This window comes from Mus caroli, unplaced genomic scaffold (assembly GCF_978045245.1).
Source record: "Mus caroli unplaced genomic scaffold, Mus_caroli_1 scaffold_9, whole genome shotgun sequence".
Taxonomy (NCBI): domain Eukaryota; kingdom Metazoa; phylum Chordata; class Mammalia; order Rodentia; family Muridae; genus Mus; species Mus caroli.
Genome location: NW_028227264.1, coordinates 59,619,602 through 59,644,376, shown reverse-complemented (window position 1 = coordinate 59,644,376; position 24,775 = coordinate 59,619,602). Strand labels below are relative to the sequence as shown.

Genomic DNA, 24,775 nt, shown 5'->3' with positions numbered 1-24,775 from the left:
TCGTGCACACATTGCTTTCCTTTAATAATGAACAATTAAAATTATACTTCTTAAAATAACTTTGATTAGCTGGGCGTGGTAGCACATGCCTTTAATCCCAGCACTCGGGAGGCAGAAGCAGGTGGATTTCTGAGTTCAAGGCTAGTCTGGTCTACAAAGTGAGCTCCAGGACAGCCAGGCTATACAGAGAAACCCTGTCTCGAAAAACCAACCAACGAAACAAACAAAAACTTTGATTACATTTATTTATTTATGGGCAGGCAAATGGGTGCTCATGGACTAGTGAAGTGAGAGGATAGCTTGGGAGAATCAGTCTCCCCTTTTACCTTGTGGCTTCTGGAGGTGGAACTCAGGTCTGCAGGCTTGGTGACAAATGCCTTTCTTTACCTGCTGAGCCATCTTGTGGGCTCCCCAGAGTTATAATTTTTTTAAAGATTTATTTATTTATTTTATGTATATGAGTAAGCTGTAGCTGTCTTCAGACACATCAGAAGAGGGCATCTGATCTCATTACAGATAGTTGTGAGCCACCATGTGGTTGTTGAGTATTGAACTCAGGACCTCTGGAAGACAGTCAGTGCTCTTAAACACTGAGCCATCCCTCCAGCCCGAGTTATACTTTTAATGGTTAGATATAGATGGGAATCTGAAGTAAGCACTAGGAAAGTACTGTTAGTCGACACTTACACACCACAAACAATTCCCCACCCTCCCCCACCCCCCGCGTGCCTTAATCACCTACATTCAGCTTCACTGGGAATCTATCCCTCTGAGCTCAGCCCCGCCCCTCCAAGTCCCGCCCACCCTAAGGCTCCACCCTTCACCACTTCCTTTTTCCCGGATTTCCGGGTTCACCCTCTGCCTCTAGCCTTCGGCTGCCTCAGTCCCGCCCCCAGCTACCGGCCCACTCGCCTCAGACACGCCCTACAACGTCACGTCCGGCCTCCATATTGTCCCTCCCTCTACTACCCCTTGCTCCCGCCTTCGACCGCTTCCGGTAGTCTTCGTTGCCGCTGCTGCCGCTGCTGCTCCTGCTGCTGCTGAGGCTGCAGGCGGAGGCCGGAGGACCGGGCGGCGGCGGCGGCGGCGGCGGCAGCGGGAGCGGAATCGCAGCGGGACGACCGGGCGAGAGCAGGCGAGTTGAGAGTCGAGCGTGAGGAGCCAGAGCCGCCCGGCCCCGCCGCCGCTGCCGTCGCCGCTGCCGCTGCACAAAGCCTCGAGCCTGCGTCGGAGCCATGTCCGCATCGGCCGGCGGTAGCCACCAGCCCAGCCAGAGCCGCGCCATCCCCACGCGCACCGTGGCTATCAGCGACGCCGCGCAGCTACCTCAGGACTACTGCACCACGCCCGGGGGGACGCTGTTCTCCACAACGCCGGGAGGTGAGCCGCGCCCGGCCTGCCCGCCATCGCGGCTGGCGCGTGGCACTGCATGCTCGACCAACAGCTTCCTCCCCGCTGCCCGTACGGTGTGCTGCAGACCGTGCATTCTGCGCGGCGGGGCTTGCCTTTGGAGCTGTCCTACGGGCTTTGCGGGGAGGGAAGTCAGGGAGACAGACCTGGCGCGGAAGCCTAAGATGACTGGTCTGGCTGCGCCGAGAGTTCCGAGACGAGGCTGGCATGCACTCTGCATGCCTCGCCCAGTGTTAGCCTCCTTTGACAGCATTGTTTACTTTGTTAGAGGAGTCATCAAAGGTTGGGGGAGCCCCAGCTCCCACAAGTGGGGCGTGTAAAATAAGCTCCTTTGGAATCCAAGAAGTTGATGGCTTTGGTAGAGGCGCTGTCAGATTTCAGATCAGGGCTTTCGAAGAGCGGTTTTAAAGGTGCTTTGTCAAACAGCACACACTAGTCAGGTTAGGTTGCTTGATCCTAGGGAAAGGGCTTGTAGAGAGAAGCGATGCAAAGGGAGGTTCCTGAAGTTGCTTTTCAGAAGATGGCCGGGAACCGTTTACTATCACTGGAGAAGAGGTAAATAAGTATGTTGAATTGGTCACTAGAGGAGGAAGCGCAAAGTTTGTTTGTCTCTTTTCTGGGCTGTTCTCTAAGAGGGAGGAGCCTGGAAGGGGTTCTTTGGTGCCTTCATGAAGGGTACTGGCTTTTCCTTCCTAATCTCAGAACTTTGCCTTCTTTTGGTGACCCCGGGGGCTGGGCTTCAGCTAGAGGGTGAAGATTTGGTTAGCAGCCTCTGCAGTCTATAGATCGCTGATCATGAGACAGGACTCCTAACCAATCACTTACAAGTGGGCCTGGCCATCCTTGTGCAATTGGAAGGCACAGAGTAAGGGGACCTTGCCAACACCAAGAGACAGCAGTCCAGAAGGCTGTGTGGTGGTAGTTAGGGTTGTGATCCTACTACTACAGAAAGATGGGGTAGGAGAATGGCAGTTTAAGGCTAGCCCTGGCTACATAATGAGCTCCAAGGCCAGGCAGTGGTGGCACACACCTGTAATCCCAGCACTTGGGAGGCAGAGGCAGGCGGATTTGGAGTTCAGCCTGGTCTACAGAGTGAGTTTCAGGACAGCCAGGGCTATACAGAGAAACCCTGTCGTCGTCGTCGTCCCCGCCCCCCTCCCCTCCCCCAAATGAGTTCCAAGACAGCCTGTGCTACAGTGTCACACCCTGTCTCAAAAAACAAAGGGCTGGTGAGATGGCTCAGTGGGTAAGAGCACCCGACTGCTCTTTCGAAGGTCTGGAGTTCAAATCCCAGCAACCACATGGTGGCTCACAACCATCGGTAAGGAGATCTGACTCCCTCTTCTGGGGTGTCTGAAGACAGCTACAATGTACTTACATATAATAAATAAATAAATAAATAAATAAATCTTTAAAAAAAAAAAAACAACCAAACAAGGAAGGGGTCAAAAAAATCAAAGCAAACATCTAGGAGAAAAGTTGGCAGAGGATCCAGCCAGGCCGGTCTAGAAAAGGGATGGCAGAAAGGCATAAATGTCCGGAAAGACCTTCCAAATGACCCAGGCAAGAGGGAAGCTGCACTCCTTAGAGCCAGGTTTAAGGAAAGACAGTGGAGATCTGGTGAGAGGGTAGTGGTTTAGTTGCTGAAGACAGCTTTCTTTATTTTTTGGTTTTTCGAGACAGGGTTTCTCTGTGTAGCCCTGGCTGTCCTGGAACTCCCTCTCTAGACCAGGCTGGCCTCGAACTCAGAAATCTGCCTGCCTCTGCCTCCCAAGTGCTGGGATTAAAGGCGTGCGCCACCACTGCCTGGCTGAAGACAGCTTCCTTGTATGGTCTTTTCCTTCTCTCTTCCTTTCCTCTGGCTTTTCTTGAAACACTTCTTTTTCTCTATATGGTCCACACTACCTTGGACCCAAACCCATGATCTTGGATTATTAGCCTCGCCGGTGCTGGGATTTATTGGTGTGTGTTATCTGGTGTAACAAAAGTTGGGAAAGCTCTTAGCCCTGGATGGAATTGTCTCCACTTGAACAGATAACTTTTAGGAAACAGAGATTAGTGGCCAGCACTGGCCAGGCAGAGGCAGGATGATCTCTGGGAGTTGAAGGCTGGCCCATTGTACACAATGAGCTCCAGGGGCCCAGGACAGCCAAGGTGACATAGTAAGAGCATGTCTGTCTCCCCCCCCCCCCCTCTCTCTCACACACACACATACACACACACACACATTTCTAAGGTGATCTGTAATTAACTCCAGAGGTCTTTGTGGTATTGATGAGTAAAATGCCCATGCTTCTAGCAGCTCAGAGCACACATGACAGTAACAGGTGCATTCAGCCCTGCCTTACTTGGGGAGGAAGCAAACTTCTTAGCTGTACATTGATATTGTTCTTCTGTGGGAAGCTCTAGAGAGGGAAAAACCCTGTGGACATATTTCAGACAGCCAGCTGCTGTGCTTTCAGAAGTAGGGAAGGCATGTAGTGTTTACACCTTGCTTTAAAGATAGAAGCTGCCTTGCAGCTTGACCTAGTTCTGAGATGCTTGGGAGGATCTACCAGAAACATTCATTTACCCTTCTACAACGGTGTCCCTGTCCCTGGAACTCACTGAGATGCCTCTGCCTCTGCCTCCTGAGCAGTTGCATTAAAGGCAACCATGCCTAGCAGTTTTGGGGTTTTGATGAGGAGGGCTTGCTTCCTGGTTATAAGGAGATGGCACTGTAGGGTTTGGAGCTGAGCTGTGTTTTTGAGACAGGGTCTCATTGTGTAGCCCTGGCCAGCCTCAAACTCAGGGCTCCACCTGCCTCTGCCTCTGCCTCTCTGGTGCTGGGTTTAAAAATATGTACCACCATGGCATGCTGGGCAGTCTTTTATAGCATTTAGCTTGGTGGTGTTTAGAGATGTACAGTGCTTACTGGCCTTTTCCCCTTTGGAATGATTTTAAGGTGGACTTTACTGGGGCTAGAGAGAGAGAAAGGGCTTGGCAGTTAAGAACGTGCCTGCCAGTATTGTGGAAGACAATTCACAGTTCAGTTCCCAGCATCCACACTGGGCAGCCTGTAACTCCAGCTCCAGGAGATAGATCTGAAATTCCCATCTCTCCTTCACCAGCATCTGCACACATGGAATATGGCACACAGATGTTTGCTCATTTAAAAAAAAAAAAAAAAAAGCTATTTACTGGTATTGAGGTGTATGTATGTATGTGTGAGCGCATGCACTCCTGTGCTGTTTTGCCAGTGGAGGTCAGAGAGCAACTTTTGACTTCCTAATACTGGGGTTTCTGGGATCAAACTCAGGTCATCAGACGTGTGTGGTGAGCATTTTACCTCTGAGCTATCCTGACACTTCCTGCTTGGGAACATTTCTCCCCTCTGATGCTTTATCTCCCTTCCTTTCACTGAGTCATTATATCTTGGTGGTTGATAAGGCCTTCAGTGAATTTTGTGGTTGGTCAGCACTTCACAGGAAACAAGACAGCAGACCTAGGCAGGTGGCCTGTAGTTGAAGAGAAAGGATCAAGAATTCAAAGCCAAGCCAGGCGGTGGTGGCGCACACCTTTACTCCCAGCACTTGGGAGGCAGAGGCAGGCAGATTTCTGAGTTCGAGGCCAGCCTGGCCTGCAAAGTGAGTTCCAGGACGGCCAGGGCTACACAGAGAAACCCTGTCTCGAAAAACAAAACAACAACAACAACAACAAAAAGAATTCAAAGCCAGCTTGTACTAGATAGCTAGGCCAACCTGGACTACTTGACACCCTGTCTTCAAAACCAAGTGTGATCCTTGCTCTGCATGGCCCCAGATCCTGATTTGGAAGGGATGGAGGCTGAGGGTAGGCTTTGACTGTAGTTCTGGCATTAGAACAGTGAAGCCAAGTGACTGACTTGAATTTCAGACCTGAAAAGCTCAGGCTTGGATCTGGAGTCTCTTTAGTGAGACGGAAAGGAGTGCATTTCCTGCCTGAGTGTCTGAAATCTGAAGCACCACACCCTCGGGGACCGTTCCTGGGTCACATTTGATTTGCTGAATGCCGATTGATCTTGGTGGGGGCAAGACCCCTTTACTCGTGGAGATCCACAGTAACCAAGCCCACCTGGAGGGCTTCTTAAAATTCCCCTCTGTGGTTTAAAAATGAGAGCTGAGCTAAAAGCACACTTGCTGTGGCATCTTAAGCTGCTTTTGCTGGTGTCAGGGGACTCTGCTCGTCCCTGGGGACTGGAAAGCTTGCTTCATTTTCTCCTATCTACCCGTGGAGCAATGGGTGGTGGTTGTTTCATCCAGTAGAAGCTGCCGCCGCCTTCTCAGAAGGTAAGCTTGTTCCAGTGATTGAGTTCCTATATATCAGTCAGGATAGCTGGAGAGCCCTAAGGAGTTCACTTTATAATTAATCAACCCTGAGACCAAAGAAACTCCATGAACTTGGAAGTATTGCCAGCCAGTTAATGTCAGTGGGTAGCTTCAGATTCAGTGGTCCTTATGACGGCCTAGTTTCTTCCTCCGCCAACTTAGATGCTTACCTTCCTGGGAAAGGAAATTGGCAGACCCTTTGAGACATTTCTACCTCTGGAATGCTGGCTGGCGCCATCTTTCTCTGGGGAATAGGCAGAGCCATAGTGACCCATTTTAGCCTTTCTCTCTGTTCTGCTCCCTGGAAACATTCTAGCTATGGGGAAGAACACTGCACATAGGAGCAGAGAGCCACCAGTCACTGTGGCCTGAACTCTGGCTCCTGCCTCTCTGCTGCTATTGGTGTCCTAGGGTAGAGTTACCTGAGGACCATTGAAAGAATCTGGAAATAAATGAGGCCTGAAGACAGGAAAACATTTCCCTTTAGACTAAAGTGAGCTGTATCAGAAGCATATTGAGGGAGGGGGCTACATTTTTCAGCTGATTCTTTGTTGGAGGGATGAGCAGTGCTCTGTAGCTTCGGGCTCATTAAGGCTGGTTTCTCAGTCAGTTTGGCCTGTTTATTCTGAGCCAACAAAATGTCTTTAACTTCAGTTCTCTTCTATTTCGTGTGTATACCCCTGTGGACCCATGCAGAAGGCAGAGAAAAACATTGCTTCCTCTCCATCTGTCCCCATTAGATGTGGTCTGTCTCTGAACCGTGAGCTTTGGTGGGCTTGGCTAGGCTAACTAGGCAGCGCATTCTAGCAACTGACATCCCCCACCTCCCTGGAAACAAAACAAAACAAAAAAACAAGCTCTGGGAATACAGGTCACCCAGAGCCACGCCCAGCTTTTACATGGGTGCTGGGGATCTGAACTCTGCCTGCCTCTGCCTCCCAAGTGCTGGGATTAAAGTCATACGCCACCACGCCCAGCTGGTTGGGTTTTTTAAAAAGATTTGTTATATGTAAGTACACTATAGCTGTCTTCAGACACACCAGAAGAGGGCATCAGATCTCATTATGGATGGTTGTGAGCCACCATGTGGTTGCTGGGATTTGAACTCAGGACCTTTGGAAGAGCAGTCGGTGATCTTAACCGCTCCAGCCCCTTGTTTGTTTGTTTGAGACGATTTCAGGATGTGTGTGTGTGTCTGGTTGGCCTCACACTCAGTCAGATCAGCCTGCCCCTGCCTCCTGACAGCTGGGGTGAAAGGCACGTGGTACCACATCCAGCCTTGCTTTGTTTTTGAAGCACCCTTAAAACCCTGTGTGTTCTTTACCTGCATGCAGTGACACTTGCTTGTAATTCCAGCATTAGGGGTCTCAGGTCAGTAGATCATAAACAGTGAAGCAAAGGCCTGGTTGGTTCCTTATCAGGTGTCAATCAACAGCTCCCATCCTGACTGTTCCTAGTTTGGGTGTATGTGTGAGAGCATGCAGACATGAGAGACCGAGTGTGTCCCTTTGCTGTGCTTAGCTTAGTGTTTAAGACAGAGTCTCTCACTGAACCTGGAGTTCCCTGATTAATTGGCTCCCTGATTGGTTGATTTACATTTTTGTGACAGGATTTTACTAAGTTGCCCGATCAGCCTTGAAAGGCACTCTGTAGCCCTGGCTGATATTGAACGTTCTCCTTTGATTGCCACCAAAGTAGCTGGGATTACAGGTCTTTGCCACCAGCTCTGGGCAAGAACCTCTCCTTCCAATGCTCAGGCAGGGTTTCTCTGTGTAGCCCTGACTGTCCTAGAAAACTCTGTAGACCAGGCTGGCCCCAGATTCACAGAGATCCTTTTGCCCCTGCCTCCCCAGTTCCTGTGGCGGCTGCAGGATGGAGAGCCTCGTTTTTCACAGACCGCCTCACCTGGTTCTTAGGCCATAGCTTGAAACTAGAAGCTCAGACGTGTTTGCATGTTTCCATTTTAATGTTGATTATAGGTTTCTGTGGCAGATGTCCTGACAGATGGAATCTGTTCATTTCAGCGAGTAGTTTAAGAAGGCAAAAACCTCAATAAAAAATAAGCTGGGAAATACAATTCTGGTCCTGTGGTTTCCTGTTATCTGCACTTTAAGGTATCCATCCTTGTCTAGATGAGTATTTGGTATTCTTTTCTTGCCCAGTTCTCCTGGGTATGGTCCTTAGTGTGGGGGCATGTGGTACATTGAAGCAGTCTCCCAGTCTCCTAAGTATCTTAGCTGTGGTTCTTATAGGTGCCTTTTCTACTAGGAGTTGAGGGAATTGACTTCTGTTCCTGGTTTGTTGGATATAATCATCAGGAAAGAATGTTAGGGGTCCTTTGAGAGAGGGTAGCTTTGAAGATCAAAGCTCAAGGCCTCTTGGATACCAAGCACTCTGGCATTTGGGTGACCCTCTTGGCCCCAGATCTTTTATGAGGTTATTATGTGGCTTGCTTTTTATTTAAGGTATATTCCAGTAATTGACTTGCCAGTGTCAAGTCAGCCTGGTGCTCTGGCTAAATCAACCCTGGGTTCTGGTGATAATCATCTTTAGATTTTGGGTTGAATTTGTGTTTTCCCTTCATGGCTTGCAACGATGGGTAGTTAGTAGTTAGTTAATTATGAGTATTACCAATACTTCAGCCTGGGAGGCTCAGCTTGCACTTTCTTCCAGGTATTTTTGTGGAGAACATTTATTTCCATGTGAGTGTTCAAATCTAAACTGTAGTGGGGGTGCTTTAGCAGCTGTAGTACTGCTTGACAGTAGAAATGACTGTTGACTTATTTCCAGAGACCCCTTGGCTGGGTTCATTTACAGGTCATGAACCATTTTGGACTTAGTATTAGCTGGGTTTTGTTTTTTCTTTTTGATTTGAGACAAGAACTCTTGTAGCCTAGTCTCACCAGAACCATATAGCCTTTGATGACCTTGAATTTAAGATCCTGCCTCTCCTTCCTGAGTGCTGGGATTACAAGCGTGTACTACCATGCCTTGTTTATGTTTTTGCTGTGATTGCACCCAGACTTTGTGCATGCTAGGCAAGTGAATACCAACTGAGCTGCATTCTCCGGGCCCATGCTATTAGCATTAAGAAACACCTGATTCAACTCATTTTGCAACCCAGACTTGAGAAAACCAGATTTGCCTGCTTACCTGTGTGTGTTATGCTGTCCCGTGGTCTCCTGTGTCACCGTGACTTTTCTTTGTCTGTAAAAAGGGCTGCTCTCTCCTGTCTCCCTAGCAATGGACCTTCCTCCCTTGCCCTGCAGTGATCACATGGGAACCATACTTGTGTATGGAGGACTTGCTCCCTGTTACAGGGGCATGGGCTTAAAGGATTTGGTAGACCATCGACACAGATTTGGAAGTCCCATTTGCCACAGCGCTTAGTCACATTATGACAAAGGGCCTCAGGCTCCACTGTGCCTTTCGTTATAAAAACAGTTATATAAACCGACAGGTTTTATTAGTACTTCAGGGATTTGGTGGGTATGCAAAGTCTCCCAGGAGCTTCTGGCTTAGGCAGCTGTTAGTTTTTTTGGGTTTGTCAGCTACAGAACTTTTTAGCAGTCTGTTCATTGAGGGCCTCTATGAACAGCAGATGTTTGTTAAGATTGTTTCCTCCGTGCTCTCTGGTGGAGGCAGGCGAAGCTTCTCAGGCTCCACGTAGTCTTTCACATGGCTCTGCACCTCCTGTCAGAAAGGGGTGAGGAGCCCAGCCTTACAGCTAAAGATATGTCAGAAGTGGGGCCCACTATTGTGCTTGCAGAGAACTGGAGTTTGGTTCCCAGTACCACATCAGCTCCCTGTAACTCCAGCTCCAAGACACCTGCACTCCTGTGCACGTACCTTTATACACAAATATGCATAATTAAAGATGAAAAATCAATCTTAAAAGTGGATTCCTCTAGACTACCAAGGCTGCTAGCCAAGTGCTGGGTTGTTGTTAGTCTGTTTAACTTTGTTTTGTTTCATACAGTCTGACAGTAGCCCTGGCTGGCCTGAACGTCACTATGGAGCTCAGGTGCTGGGATTAAAGGAATGTGGGGTCACACTCAGCCTGTTGCTTTATCTTTAACTGTCTGTCTCTGTCTCTCTCTGTCTCGCTTTCTCTTGGTCTCTCGCTCATACACACACATTCTTGGTGTGTGTGTGCTGAGGTGCTTGTGTGGAAGTCAGAGGATGACCTTTAGAAGTCATTCTGTCCTAGTGGGGAGGGTCAGGGATTGAGCTCTGGGCTTAAGGTTTGTGAGCCAAGTGCTTTTACCCCCTAAGCCACCTTGATGACTCTTGTTTCTTTTAAATGCCTTTACCTGCCTACCTGCCTGCCTGCCTTCCTGCCTTGGGGTGGAGAGCATGCCCAGCAGGGGCTATGCTCACTGTGCCCAACCTACCCATCATTTTTTATTTTTATTTATTTATTTATTTATTTATTTGGTTTTTCGAGACAGGGTTTCTCTGTGTAGTCCTGGCTGTCCTGGAACTCACTCTGTAGACCAGGCTGGCCTCGAACTCAGAAATCCGCCTGCCTCTGCCTCCCAAGTGCTGGGATTAAAGGCGTGCGCCACCACGCCCGGCGCCAACCTACCCATCATTAAGCTGAGCTTGAAGGACCTTTCTCTGCTGCCTGCCCTGGCAGTGTTAGTGCTGTTCTGTTCTGTGTAGCTTCAGGAACACGAGCAAGCACAGTTTCTCTGTTGTGTCAGCCTTGCTCATCTGGACAAGACTCTCCACCCAGCTAGTCTTCAGTCCACACACTGCACTCCTACGACTCCCAAGTGTGCTAAGCAGATTGCTGTGAGTTAAGGCCAGCCAAAGCTACGAGGTGAGACCGGTTTCCACACACACACAAAGTATGTCTTCAAGTTGATGTGTGTCCAGGACATGGACTATTTCAATTTTTAATAGATTGTCTTTGATTCTTTACAGTAAATACAGATATATCCATTAGGAACTAAAAGAATTTTTTTTTCCTGGTAATTAGCATTTTTCTTAGATAGATTTTTCTTGGGTAGTTGGTTCTTTGGAATGGTCACATGCTTGTTAATCACTAACATGCTCCTTGCTTTTTTTTTTTTTTTTTTTTTTTTTTTGTGGTTCATGGGGAAGGTAACTATCAAGTAAAGTTTTTTCATTTAAAATTGAGTAATTTGGTCTGACAAGATAATAATTTAGCTCAGCAGGTACAACTAAATAAAATTGGTCAAGACTTGTGCTACAGGGTGTTGGGTGGCTGATGAGGTGGCACAGTGGGGAAGGGACTTGCTGTCAGACCTGAACTTCATTCCCAGGATGCACATGATAGAGAGAGTGGATGCCTCCAAATTGTCCTCTGCACATATCCATGTGCATCATATAGCATTTATGCCCTTGAACACACATAGGTATATGTACATGCACACGTGCTGAATAAATAAAATGCAATTAAAATTTAATGTTAGGAAATTCAAGACAATGGATAGACAAGTTGGTAGATCAGGAGATGATACACATAGTAGGTAGGGGTCAGTCCAAGCTGCCTTGGGAGCAATCTTGAAATTCATGTGGAGCTCTAAGGGACCTGAAATAACCACATGATTGTAGAAAGTAAAAATACAGTCTTGGAGGACTCTCCTGCTTTCAAAACTTGTGATTTGCATTTGCATGTGTATCAATGGAAAGGAATTGAGAGGCCAGGAGTAGTGTGCCCGCCCAACACACACAAGCACAAACACAGCATACATGCACACACGTGACGCACACACATGCACTGTTCACTCTCCCTCCCCAGTTAAGCTGCCATAGCAATTCAAATGGGACCTCTTTTCAGCAGTTGGTGCCCACAGTACAACTGTGTGTCCACACACAGACGCTGAGGTTGGACCCACAGTTCACGGGCAGAGTTCCTAGAAAAGCAGGCAACAGAGCTCATAACTAACCGTGGATGAAGTCATTTCTTAGGCTTGACATTAAAAGCACAAGCAGAGCCGGGCGGTGGTGGCGCACGCCTTTAATCCCAGCACTTGGGAGGCAGAGGCAGGCGGATTTCTGAGTTCGAGGCCAGCCTGGTCTACAAAGTGAGTTCCAGGACAGCCAGGGCTATACAGAGAAACCCTGTCTCGAAAAACCAAAAAAAAAAAAAAGGAAAAAAAAAAAAAAAGCACAAGCAGAACAACAAATATATATTGGATCTCATACAAATGCCAGGGCCTGGTACTCAAGTGTGTGTGTGTGAGGGGGAAGGGGTGCAACGCATGGTGGTTACTATAAGTTCTGGGACAGCCAGGAATTTAGAAACTTTTTTTTTTTTTTAATTTTCTTTATGAGGTTGGAGAGATGGTTGAGTGGTTAAGACCTCTGCTCTTCCAGAGGTCCCGAGTTCAATCCCCGCCAACCACATGGTGGCTCACAACCATCTGTAATGGGATCTGATGCCCTCTTCTGGTGTGTCTGAAAACTACAGTGTATTCATACATAAAATAAATCATAAAAATAAAAAATTCTCTTTATGCCTCAAAGAATGACATCATGTAACACATGCCCCTGGGTTCAATCCTCAGGACTTTGGGGGGGGTAGAGAGCCATCAAGGGGATATGGATGGAGATACATATGCAAAAAAACATTCTCTCTGTATGTGCTTGTTTGTATTCAGACTATAAAGAATAAGCTGGAGATTTAGTCAGTGGTAAAACACTTATCTAGCATAAGCAAGATGGTGGGTTCAGTCCTCAGTGCTGTGTGTTTAAAGGACGGTTGGCATATCTGGAACTTTTCTCCAAAGCTTTGTGTAGTGGAAAAACCAGTAAGCATATGAGGAGTAAGGCTCACCAGGATACAGAGTAAGTCTGGACAGGGGAAGTGGCTTCATGTCAGCTAGGGTGGCCAGCAAGGAAAAGACTGCACTGTGTGAAATTGGTGCCTTCCTACTACCTACTGGAGTGTGAAGTCTGAGGTCATTTGCAAAACAGCAGTTCTGCAGCCAGGTTGCATGTGACTGGGTCAGTCCATATTGGGGCGTGCTCCAGGAGAATGGCTGTCTACACTATAACCTGTACATGGATATCTAGATCTTAAATCAGTGTCCTCCCTTAGTGGTTAGGGCGTGGCAGCTGCCATGCCTCAGTCAGCTGCTGAGATTAACAGATGTAGAGTGCACATTCCCAGCATCTTCCCGACCTACCCGGGGATGGGTTTCAGAAGGTGCTCCAGGTGCTGGAGCCTGCTGCTGATTTCCCCCACCCCTCCTGTGGTGAGCTTCATCTGTAAGGTGAAGCAGCAAGAGCTCAGCAGTAGCTGAGGATAATTGAAACCATGCTGTCCTAACGCAAGTTATTTGAAACTTACGAAATCTTTGAAATTGTCCACTTAGCACTTTGAAAACAGCAAAACCTCAAAAAAGGAAGGACATTTATCCTGCCATTTATATGGATATAATTATAGCAGCACATTAGATTATTGTGTAGCCATAGTTAGAAGACAGGATTTGAATGCACTATCAAGAAATTTTAGTGATCTCCGACAAAAACCTGATGATCTGAGTTCAATCCCTGGATCCCACATGGTAGAAGAGAACAGAAAAGACCCCTACTAGGGCTGGAGAGGTGGCTCAGCAATTAAGAGCACTGGCTGCTCTTCCAGAGGTCCTGAGTTCAGTTCCCAGCACCCACATGGTGGCTCACAACCATCTGTAATGGGATCAGTGCCCTCTTCTGGTATGCAGGCATACATGCAAACATACCCCTGCATACATAACAAATAAGTCTTTTTGTCTTTTTTTTTCTTTTCCAAGACATGGTTTCTCTGTGTAGCCTTGGCTGTCCTGGAACTCACTCTGTAGACCAGGCTGGCCTCAAACTCAGAAATCCGCCTGCCTTTGCCTCCCAAGTGCTGGGATTAAAGGCGTGCGCTAACACCACTCGGCAATAAATAAATCTTTTAAAGAAAGAAAAGACCCCTGACATATACATGCCTTTTCCTGTATATACACACATACATACTTACTGTCATTAAAAAAGAAAAAGAGGGGGGCTGGTGAGATGGCTCAGTGGGTAAGAGCACCCGACTGCTCTTCCGAAGGTCCAGAGTTCAAATCCCAGCAACCACATGGTGGCTCACGACCATCTGTAACAAGATCTGGCGCCCTCTTCTGGAGTGTCTGAAGACAGCTACAGTGTACTTACATATAATAAATAAATAAATCTTTAAAAAAGAAAAAAAAGAGACATTTGGGCTGGGTATGAAGTGCTTACCTGTAATGCCAGCATTTAGAAAGCTGAGGCAGGAGGGCACTTGAGATCACGGCCAGCAGGGCTGCATAGGGAGGTTCTGTCTCACAAAATAAAATGATATGTGGGCTGGGTGGATGGCTTAGCAGTTAAGAGTGCTTGCTGGGGGTTGGGAATTTAGCTCAGTGGTAGAGCGCTTGCAAGACCCTGGGTTCGGTCCTCAGCTCTGGAAAAAAAAAAAAAGACAAAATAAGAGTGCTTGCTGTTCTTGGAGAGGACCCAGGTTCAGTGTTCATCACCCACGTGTTAGCTCACAACCATCCATAGGCACACAGACATATGCACACATACATGTAGGCAAAACATTCATGCACATAAAACAAATACTTTTTGTAAAAACCAGAAAATACGACAAAAATTTATGGTAGTAAATGTGCTAAATACCCCCAAGTTGATAACTACCTAATATATACATGAATAAGAACATTTAACTATACCCCAAAAAATGTTAATCAAAAATGGGGGTGTCAGGCAAGTCAAATCAGCTAAAGCTTTCCCCCTTCTTTGTTATAGCCTTCTGCCCTATAGCCACGTTCCACGTTCAGATCATGGGTTCCCCACATGTTAGGAAGAAGCATCAGACTGGGGTGGCTAGGAATTTGCTGTGAGCACAGTCCCAGAGAAGCTGTGCATTGCAGTATGGTGGACAGAGTGCTGGGGTGGTTGTGTATAGATGAGACCATGAGAGTGGGGCTCCAGTGATGAGGTCCCTGTCTCCATAAGAAGGAATGGCTGCAAGCTTGCTTCTCTCTCACCCACCAGTCCATCATTAGAAACCTCCGGGCAGTCCGTGGTATTGTGCCATGGGAACACCTGAGAGGAACCTGGAGGAGCACAGAACCAACCTTGGCCCTGCCAGTTGGGTATAGCAGCTTCAGCTGCACAGAGTGTGGCTTGAATATAGAGCCAGAGGGTTTCTAGCTGGCATCAGACTTACGGTGCTGGATCCAGGGACAACAAATATATCAGCTACTCTCAAACACTTAGTCATTCATACTGAGTCTTCTGCAATCTAGAGGCATAGAATGGCTCATTGCTCATAATTCAGATGCCTGTCTGAGTTAATGTATATGAGTACACTATAGCTGTCTTCAGATGCACTAGAAGAGGGCATCCGTCCCACTACAGATGGTTGTGAGCCACCATGTGCTTGCTGGGAACTGAACTCAGGACCTCTGGAAGAGCAGTGCTTAACCACTGAGCCATCTCTCTAGCCTGTGGCTTTGTTTTGTTTGTTTTTTTTAAGACGGTTTCTCTGTATAGCTTTGGCTGTCCTAGATCTCACTCTGTAGAACAAGCTGGCCTTGAACTCAGAGATGCACTTGCCTCCCAAGTTCCTCCCAGGGAATTAAAGGAATGTGCTGCCACACTCAGCTTGGTTTTTGGCTTTTTGAGACAAGGTCTCATTCTTATATTTTCCTACAGAAGGTTGATCTGAAACTTATGTGTAGCCCAGGTTGACCCCATTCTGGTAGCAGTTCTCCTGTGCCTCATCCCAACCCCCAGCAATTCTGACAGACCGTGAATTTGCCATTATGAATGACTTTGTAACTCTCTCTGAGCTACTAATTTCATTTCCTTGGAGCTGTGCCCTAGGGATGGATGGGTAGAATCTATAGAAATGCTATTTTTAACTTTTTTTTTTTAAAAAAAGATTTATTTATTTTATTTAAATGAGTACACTGTAGCTGTCTTCAGGCACACCAGAAGAGGGCATCAGATCCCATTACAGATGGTTGTGAGCCACCATCTGCTTGCTGGGAATTGAACTCAGGACCTCTGGAAGAGCAGTCAATGCTCTTAACCACTGAATCATCTCTCTAGCCCCTTTTTAAAATTTTTTGAGGACCATTCATCCATCCATCCCATTTTCCATAATGCTTCTACCCTGTGAGCTGCATCAGCAATGCATCACTCTTCCTACCCTGGCCAGCACTGATCTCTGTGGTACTGATTTGTGTTTCTCTGAAGATTGGGTGATGCTCTGCCCCTCTTAATGTGCCTATTGCAACTTGAGTTGGGAACTTCGGGTGTGTATTCCTTAGTTTTTAGCAGGAGACATTGAGATAGGTTTCCTGCTGTATCCAGGCTGCCCTGGAACTCTTGGCAGTTCCTGCCTCAGTCTCAAGTTGAGAGATTATCAATCAGGACTGCCTATAAGACAACTTGTAAGAGCAGCCTCAGGTGACCGACTGGAAGTGGGGTGTTTGGTTTCCACACGTTATTTTATGTGCGTGTCATGGGCTCATATTTGCTGTTGTGTGTGCAGAGGTCAAAGGACAACTTTTGGGGCTGGAGGGATGGCTCGGTGCTTTGAGAGTACTAGAAGCTCTTCCAGAGGACCTGGGTTCTGTCTCCAGGTGATCGTAACATCAGTAACTACAGGCCAGGCCATCCAGTGCTTCTTGACCTCTCAGTTCATTCAGCACACACAAATGCACGCAGGTAAAACATGCATATGTAAAGTAACAATAAGTCTCATTTTTTTAAAAAGACAGGTTTTTAGACTTACCAGCTCCTTCCAACATATGAGACCCTGCTATGGAACTCAGGTGGCCAGGCTTGGCAGCAAGTGCCTTCGCCTGCTAAGCCAGACTTCAGGTCCATATTTGAAGGAACATGGTGTTCAGTCTCTAAAGAGAAGGTCAGCCTCAGAGCTTTTTGAGTAGCCTTTAACAGGAGATAATTGTCTACTTTTTCACATACTTGTTTATTCTTGCTTATTCTTTCATTAGGAAATTTGCCTTGATGGGGGCCGGAGAAATGGCTCAGCAGTTCAGAGCCTGCTCTTCCAAAGGACCCGGGTTCAATTCCCAGCACCCACATGGCATATCACAACTCCAGTTCCAGAGGCTCCAACAACATCCTCATATAGACATACATTTAGGCAAAACACTAATGTACATAAAATAAAAATAAGTAAATTATTAAAAAAAAAAACTCTTTTGAGAATTATTAGTCAGTAGCTAAAACAAGATTTAGATCCAAAACCCCAACCCAGGTTAAATATCTTTAAAAAAAGGAGGAGAAAAAGAAAGAACGAACTTTGTTTTGAAGATTGAGCTGGCTTGTGGAGCTTGAAGTCTGGAGAGCAGCTGGTACACAGCAGGAGTCCTGGGGTAGGGGAGGTAATGTGTTGAATGGAAAGAGGGAGGGAGGAGGTATCTTCCTACAGGAAGTGATGCTGGAGAACCAGTAGGCAGAGCACTGGACTTATTCATGGGGCAGAGGGTAGACTCTCCTCTTGGCAGAATTGACATCTTTTAAGAATTAAGTAGCATTTAAAGGAATTCCTTGGTGGCCAGCTGGTCTTTGCCTGTCTGCCATTTCTCTTACCTACATCCTGCTGGCAGAGTCCTCTTCACTCAGAGACACCCCATGACTGTTTGCTTCCAGAGCAGAAGTGCCAATACTGGCCTGCACCTGGTGGGTACAGCCTGCTCGCAGCAGTCCGCCTCAGAATATATCAGGGGCCTCTGAAGAGGACTGAGCCACGCAACCAGCCTCGGTGGTCATTGTGTTGGTACCTTCATTTATTTGAAATTCTCTGTTTTTCAGGAACACGAATCATTTATGACCGAAAGTTTCTGTTGGACCGTCGCAATTCTCCCATGGCACAGACCCCACCTTGCCATCTGCCCAATATCCCTGGAGTCACCAGTCCTGGCGCCTTAATTGAAGACTCCAAAGTAGAAGTGAACAACTTAAACAACCTGAACAATCATGACAGGAAGCATGCAGTTGGTGAGTGCCGGGCTGGGAGGAAGGCACTGGGGTGGACTGTCGGTCTTCTGTAGATTGTGAGTGTTTCCCCTAGACATGTACTAAAATGCTTCCAGTGTCCATCTCGTTGCTTGGGGAAAAAAAAATCAAATCAGAGATGGAAGCAGGATTTATGCCTTCCATCCAAGCTTGCAGGAAGCAGAGACAGGCAGATCTTTGTGGGACAGCCAGAGCTACATAGGTGGACACTGTCTTTTTAAAAGCAAATCAGGGTGGTAACCCAGAGGTGGATTAGAACCGGGCCTGCAGGAGGCTTTATTTTCTAGGGATCGCCTTGCATAAACATAACTATTTACATGCCGCCCCTCCAACCTCCTCCAATGAAGCAGTGTGCACACGCACATATACACCCCACAAAGCAGAATCGTAGGCCCTCTGTTTCCACCAGCCTTAGAAAATAAACATGGCTATGACCAGGTACTGGGGGCTCACACCTTTAATCCCAGGTGGATCTCTGAATTTGAGACCAGCCCAGTTCAAATTCCAGGGCAGCCAGGGCAACCCAGAAAAATCCTGTCTGAGAGAGAGACTTGATTCTTCCCAGAGAGACTTTATTAGGGAGCTGTTCCTGGTGGGTTAGGTGAGCTCACATCTCACTCACACCTTGGTCTCTGTGCTTCATGCTCACTGCAACTCCAATTGAGGATTTTGTTTGGTTTTGTCCGGTTGGCTTTTCTGAGCTGGGGTCTCACTCTTGGCCAAGCTGACAGATTGGCTTCTGCCTTGTGGCAGTCTTCCTGCCTCAGCTTCCTGTCTGCCTGAGTTAGGGTGTAAGCCACCATCACCTGCTATAAGTGTGAGTTCACAGCCTTTCCACACCCACCCCAGATGAGATAGACCACCTGAAACAAAATAAGTGAGCTGTTTAAATACTGAATGTGAGTGTTGTGAATTGAGTATTGCACTCGGGAATAGGTGTCTGAGGTCACAGAGCATAGGACAGATTGCATTGGTTTTGCCTTTGCAGGTTGAGAAAGACATGGTTTGCTTTGCTGTTTCTTTTTTTGTACTAAACTTGCATTTCTTTCCTTCTAACCAGGGGATGAGGCTCAGTTTGAGATGGACATCTGACTACTGCCATGTGGAAGGAGGCCTCGTGGAGCAGCCTGTGTGCACCTGACTGGCCCAGTAGGAACACAGTGTACAGAGAAGCTCCTGTCCCCCTGCCCCTTCTGGGTGCCAAATAATGGGAGATGTGTGCCGTCTGACCACATCTTCCCGTCTCCTGCCCTCTGCCCAGTTAAGGTTAGGTTGATGAATAAGCCCTTGGATTATTCTGTGGAGCTGACCAGTCCACAGAAGAAACCAGACCCTGTAGCTTCCCTGGTCATTTCCCAAGAATCTTCCTGCCCTATTGAGACTTGCCCCAAGTCTAGGGCAGTCTCCAAGCAGCACCTCTGCTTGTAGGGGTTGGGGGTGAAGGAGGTTTAGTGCCCATTGCTGTTCCTGGGCTCTCCCTGTCCTTCCCTGCAGCCCACTACTGGTGGAGTGCTGGATGTGGGGGACGTTTGTCCTCAGCTCTGGAGCATAGTCCTGTACCTTCTGCACCTCTGCTGCATTCCTGGGACAGCAGCCTCCCCTTTCTCTGGGAGGAAGGCTTCTGTCTTGTCTTGGGTGTGATAGCTCATCCCCCCATTCCTTTACCCAATTCATTGGCACGGGTATTTTTTAAGCCCTCCTGAAGGGACCCCTTGGTGACCAGCTGGTCTTTGCCTGTCTGACATTCTTTCTACCTGCATCCCGCAGGTAGAGTCTGCCCTGACACACCCGTGACTTTGTCTGCTCTTAGAGCAGAAGTGCCAACACCTTGGCCTGCACCTGGTGAGTCCTGCCTGCTCTCAGCGGTCTGCCTGAGAATATATCAGGGGCCTCTGAAGAGGACTGAGCCGCTGTGCAGCCAGCCTCGGGGTCATGGTTTTAAAACCAGATGTACCTTACGTTGGGTGTCCTGCAGGTTACTATACCTTGAGTTTAAAGTCGACTTCCTCTTACATTTCTCCCCTGCTTTGGATCTGCTTTGTGCTTGGCTGCCGAGAGAGCAGCTCAGGCTAAGACAGTGTATTCCTCCCAGGTCTCTCGCCCTTCTCATCGTCCGTCCGTCCTTCCTTCTTCCTTCTCTCCTTAAATTCTTTCCTTCTGGTTCTTCCACTAGGCCATTTTCCACATCTGCACCAGAAGAGATGCCTCCCATGTTGGTATCTGATAATATCAGCCTCTCCTTATCAGAGGAGAGACCTTTTATTTTTAAGATGACTACAGACCTATTTTTAGATAAGTTTTCAGTACAATTTTGAACTACAACTTTTTTAACAAAACATCTTCCAGTATTGGGAAGGTTATTTTAAAAAGAAAAAAAAAAAAAAAAAAACGTTTGTAGGCAAGTCCACTGCTGTCACTGTCCTTTGTCTCCCATGGCCCCTTCTGAGCTCTCCTGTGCCCTTGAGCTTTGGGGCTATCTGGAGTGTAGAATGGGTGTTTTGTGAAACTGGACCAGTCTGCCTTGCCATGAGCTGTTGAAGAAAACTCTGTCCTCCTCCCCCCTCTCCCCGCTCCCCCATATCCCACTCTCCTGTACTGTGGTCCACATGGAGATCCCAGGAGAGAGGCTTCCGACACACAGGCTCATCCATCCATCCTCCTGAGGGGAGACAGTAAAGCAATCAGGGGTGCCCCTGGGAGTTTCTGGTTGTATCGGATGCCTATACTAAGCCCCCTTAGTAAGATTTCAGGTCCCCATTGGCTGGGAAAGAAAGCTGTTTGTTTTTCTTTTGAACCATGGAAAGACCCTCTTTTGAGAAGACTTTAGGAAAAAGAAAGAAGGGACATCTTCAGACCTCAGTTCTGGTTTCTGCTACACAATGTGAAATAGCTCGGAGTGTAATCCTCTGTGACGGTCGCTGTCTCAGGAATAAGCTTGGGGGTATCCAATGCTTGGGGATTCTTGGAGTCTCCAAGGTGATAATCACAAGAGTTTTTTTTTTCTCTGTTAAATGTATCTGTACTGTTTTTAATTAAACTCCAAATTGCATTTCCTATGGAGTCTTGGGAAAATGTAAGCTGTGCTGTCATTGGGCTAAGAAGCTTGTTCAGGACCTTGTTTCGTACCTGGGAGCAAGGCTCATGGTTCTTCACGCTGGTGGTGCCTCGTATGGACTCTGAATCCTGCTGAAGTGAGGAGGTTGTGAGAAGAGCATCTGCTTCCTCACTGAACAGTGAGGCACGAGTGGCTTCCTCCTGGACCACAGCTCGGAATGGATCTGAGATGTGGGCGCTGAGCAGGGAACTGTTTCCCTTTTCTTGCCATCTTGGGGAGTCTGCTTGTGCACCTCCTCTTCCCTCAGTCAGTGGACATGTGCTAGTATTCTTTAGAGTGTCACCTGTGTGGGGCAGGAGCCTTCCAGCCTTGGGTCCTCTGCCAGGATCCCTCACTTCCAGGGACGAGCCTTGTCTGAAGGCTGCCACTACCTGGTCTTTGACCTCCGTAAATCAACAGTGTGAGATAATTGCACAAGACAAGAAATCAGCTTCCAATGACAGCATCTTTGTACATGAGCCATTTTCTAATAAGCAGAGTCCATTTCGGGGTTCAGCTCTGGGTGTGTACGGAGCCTCACAGCTGGAGCCTTATGTGGAGATGTGTGATGCCCTAATCTGCCAGTCCCCCACTCCCGCCCCCCCTCCAAGCGAGACAGGTGTAACATCTTAGTTGCCATCTGTTCTCTGTTGAGGGGACAACAGCCTTCATGAGGAAGAACCCCCTTCAGTGACTTCCCTTCTGAGCTCCCAGCCCTCCTGTTCTGCTGAAATAGGTACTGCCTTCTCTGGGCAAAGGAGAAGCTAGCAAGAGTTCTGTCCTTTGGCTTGTATAGGTTATCTGTTGCTGTGTAAGAAATTACCTGCAATGGCAAGGGCTTCTCTCGGGTAGGGATTCAGGAGCTGCCGAGCATGGAGACTTTAGCATAGGCTCTCAGAAGATACAGGTAGTATGGGTGTGGGCCGCTCTCATCTGCAGCTGGAGAATTCTACTTTTTTTGTGGCCATCAGCAGGATCCCTTCCTTGATCATACCCCCATGGGTCTCGGGGTAGAGTCTGTGCCAGAGCACCCTGCTTCCTCCTGAACGGTTGACCCCAGAGGAGGTAGAAGAAAGTTTCAGTGCCTTTAATTCACCATGCCCTAAAAGGAGGAAAAGAGGAGATGAAGGAGGTGGAGGCAGTCACAGCCATAAGCTATTAGAACAGACTTGTATCTGCTTGTCCTAGGGAGAGGCGGCAGGAAGTGAAGATTCCCAGATCTACACTCTCAACTGCCATCTTCTCAAGAATGCTTGCTTTGCAGGTCTCTGAGGCGGCCGCTTTAAGCATTGCTTACCACTTCTGTTTGCCTTTAGCCACGAATTGACTAAAGGAACTGGGGGCATTCTGGGGAGCTGCTTGTCAGGCAGGTAACAAGGGATGTTAGATCTTGGAACTGGGGGCATCTCTGGGGAGCTGCTTGTCAGGCAGGTAACAAGGGATGTTAGATCTTAGGTTCCTGAGCTGCAGGACAAGCAGCAGTTGTGATGGTGTGGAAGCCAGGTGAGTCAGTGCATTGGTCAAGGTCTCCCACCCGTGAGCCAGGCACACCTAAGAGTACACATGTCCGTGCCCTGGTCAGCGCAGCATGCAGAGGAGCGAGCGAATCACCTCCTGGGTGCCTTGTTGGAAGTGTGCTCTTAAACCTGTAAGAGAAGCTTGAGAGGTAGCTCACAGTGCCTCAGATCTCACGGGATGTCTGCTGCTTCCTGCTAGCAGGTCTCGCCATCCTTCGGTGGAAGCTCTTGTTGGGATTGGTGTGCTGTCCTTCACTAGCAGTTTCTTTCTTGTAGCCATACTTGCTTTAGCATGTGCTGGAGGTCCTAGTGGACTGGGTTTGGGCCGGGGGCTGGCCTGGGTGCTGTCTCCTTGGGCTTCTCGGACCTTCCCGGTTGAGTTGGGTTCCACTGAGTGTCCAGACACCCAGCTCATGCACACGGCTCCAGTGTTGGCAGCCATGTATGAGGGATGGAACCTTCTTCCCATCTCTATCTTGAGTGTTAGCAGCTTGAGGGGGTGGTGCCGTAGCCCTTTCACTCCCTTTAGAAGGAAGGCACCACTGTCTTCATATATGTAGTTCAAGTTCTTTGATGTGTTGTTTTCTGAACTCCATGCCCACGGCAGCTATTTATTAATGTGCGAAACTCAATCACTGACCCATCCTTACCATAGGAAGGTAGGGCCTTCCCGTGTAGTGGGGGAACACCATTTCTTAGGGCAGAAGGTTCTGTCTGAACTTGGAGTGGAGCATGGTTCCTCCAGCCCCTAGCCTCTCATCTTTTAGTGTCGGGAATTGGGTTTCTGCGGTTGACTCAGTCCTTCAGTGCTTAGCAGTGTTTCCTGCTCTGGTAACGGGTTTCTGCGTGGTGGCTAGCTCATAAAAACTTGACTGAAGACTAAGGATGAGTGACAGGTCCTCAGTTTTCCAGTTAACCAATCAAAATACCTTCCCCACCGTGTGAAATTATAGCTTTCCTTTAGGCAGGTCCTGGAGCGTGGTGCCTGTTGGCAGAACTTAACTTTTAAAGGCCTCAGGTGGTCCATAGTTTCCCCCTGCCTGCTCAGCTCTTCTTGTAGCCCTGGTGGCCATACTGCGTGCCCAGTAGAAAAAGACCTACTGCGCTGAGATACTTCCCAGCAGATGCAGATTCCGGTTGACATTTGTGAGGTATAAGGGTGACAGCAAGAGGCTGGATGTACTGGTATATACATGGCTGTGCCCCTGCCAGGGCTTCAGACCCAGACTCCCATGAATCCAGCACAGAATGCCCCTTCTTGCCTCTATACCCCCCTTCCTCTCCATTTCACTCTTGAAAACTGCCCAGCACTGACCTGGGGGTTATGGCTGGGGAACGGGACTGTGGGGACACCAGCAGGAGGCAGGGCCCATGGGGACCACACAGGCTCAAGCCAATGCCTTTACCCCACTTAATGGCCGCAGGTCAGCTCCAGTAATACTTAAAATGACTTAAAGAGCCTCCAAGGACTCCAATCCCCAGTCCATTGTAATAAGCATCTTCGTGTTTTCTGATTACCCTTCCCTGCTCACTGCTGCCCTCCCAGCCCTGTGGGATGGGGTTTCAGAGGCTGCCAGCGCTTCCCTTGGCTTCCCCTTTGTTCCTCTGGTGTGCTGTTACCCCCACCCCCACCCCCCAACCTCCTCTCAGTCACTGTCAGCAATGCCATCCTAAGACCGTGTGTGATCCCATGACCAGTTTGTTTTCACTGTCCTGCCAAACAAGCAGGTGTTTGGAACTAGGGAAATAAATCCTCACCAACGGTTGCTGTTACAGTTAAATAAAGACCTTGAATACTGACTTGGTGGTGGTTTGTGGTGCTGGGCAGTGAAGCCTGCATTTCCATATGCTGAGGGCAAACTACCATGGAGACAGCCTGAAGTTGGTGTATGGATGGTTTTGTATTTGAGACAGGATCTCACTGTAGCTCTTGGCTGGCTTAGAACTTATGGAGACCAGCCTGGCCTTGATCGCAAAGGGATCCACCTGCTCCTGCCTCCCAAGTGCTAGGATTAAAGGGGCATGCCACCATGCCCAGACTCTTGGTGTATTGATTTTCTTTCTTTTTTAAAAAAAATTCAGACACTATGCGTGTAATCCTTAATTGGTAGGAGGCCAAGGCAGAAAACTGCTGGGAGTTAGGCCAGACAGACACACACACAACCACAAAAGTGTGCAGTGCACTGTTGCAGGTTATTCACATTTGGCAAGTCTTGACCTGGAGTAGCTGGGCCAAATAGGTGTTCTGTCTTATGTATCTACCCTGATGGAGCACTGTCGTGGTCCTGTAAGTATAGGTGCAGGAACTTGGTGGTGTCCAAGGAAACGAACCCTTTAGTCAGTACCAGTCCTGCAGCCCATGTGGCTTCCTCCTGCTCTTA

The 24,775-nt window shown here is 48.1% G+C and overlaps 1 protein-coding gene across 1 annotated transcript; it reads left to right on the top strand.

Annotated features, from left to right (window-relative positions):
* The first annotated feature begins 984 nt into the window (after window positions 1-984).
* Window positions 985-24,194, top strand: Eif4ebp2 (eukaryotic translation initiation factor 4E binding protein 2). Its single transcript, XM_021173882.3, has 3 exons — window positions 985-1,380; window positions 17,580-17,765; window positions 18,844-24,194. The coding sequence occupies exons 1-3, from the start codon at window positions 1,236-1,238 to the stop codon at window positions 18,873-18,875; spliced, it is 363 nt and encodes a 120-aa protein (XP_021029541.1). The 5' UTR covers window positions 985-1,235; the 3' UTR covers window positions 18,876-24,194.
* The last annotated feature ends 581 nt before the right edge of the window (window positions 24,195-24,775 follow it).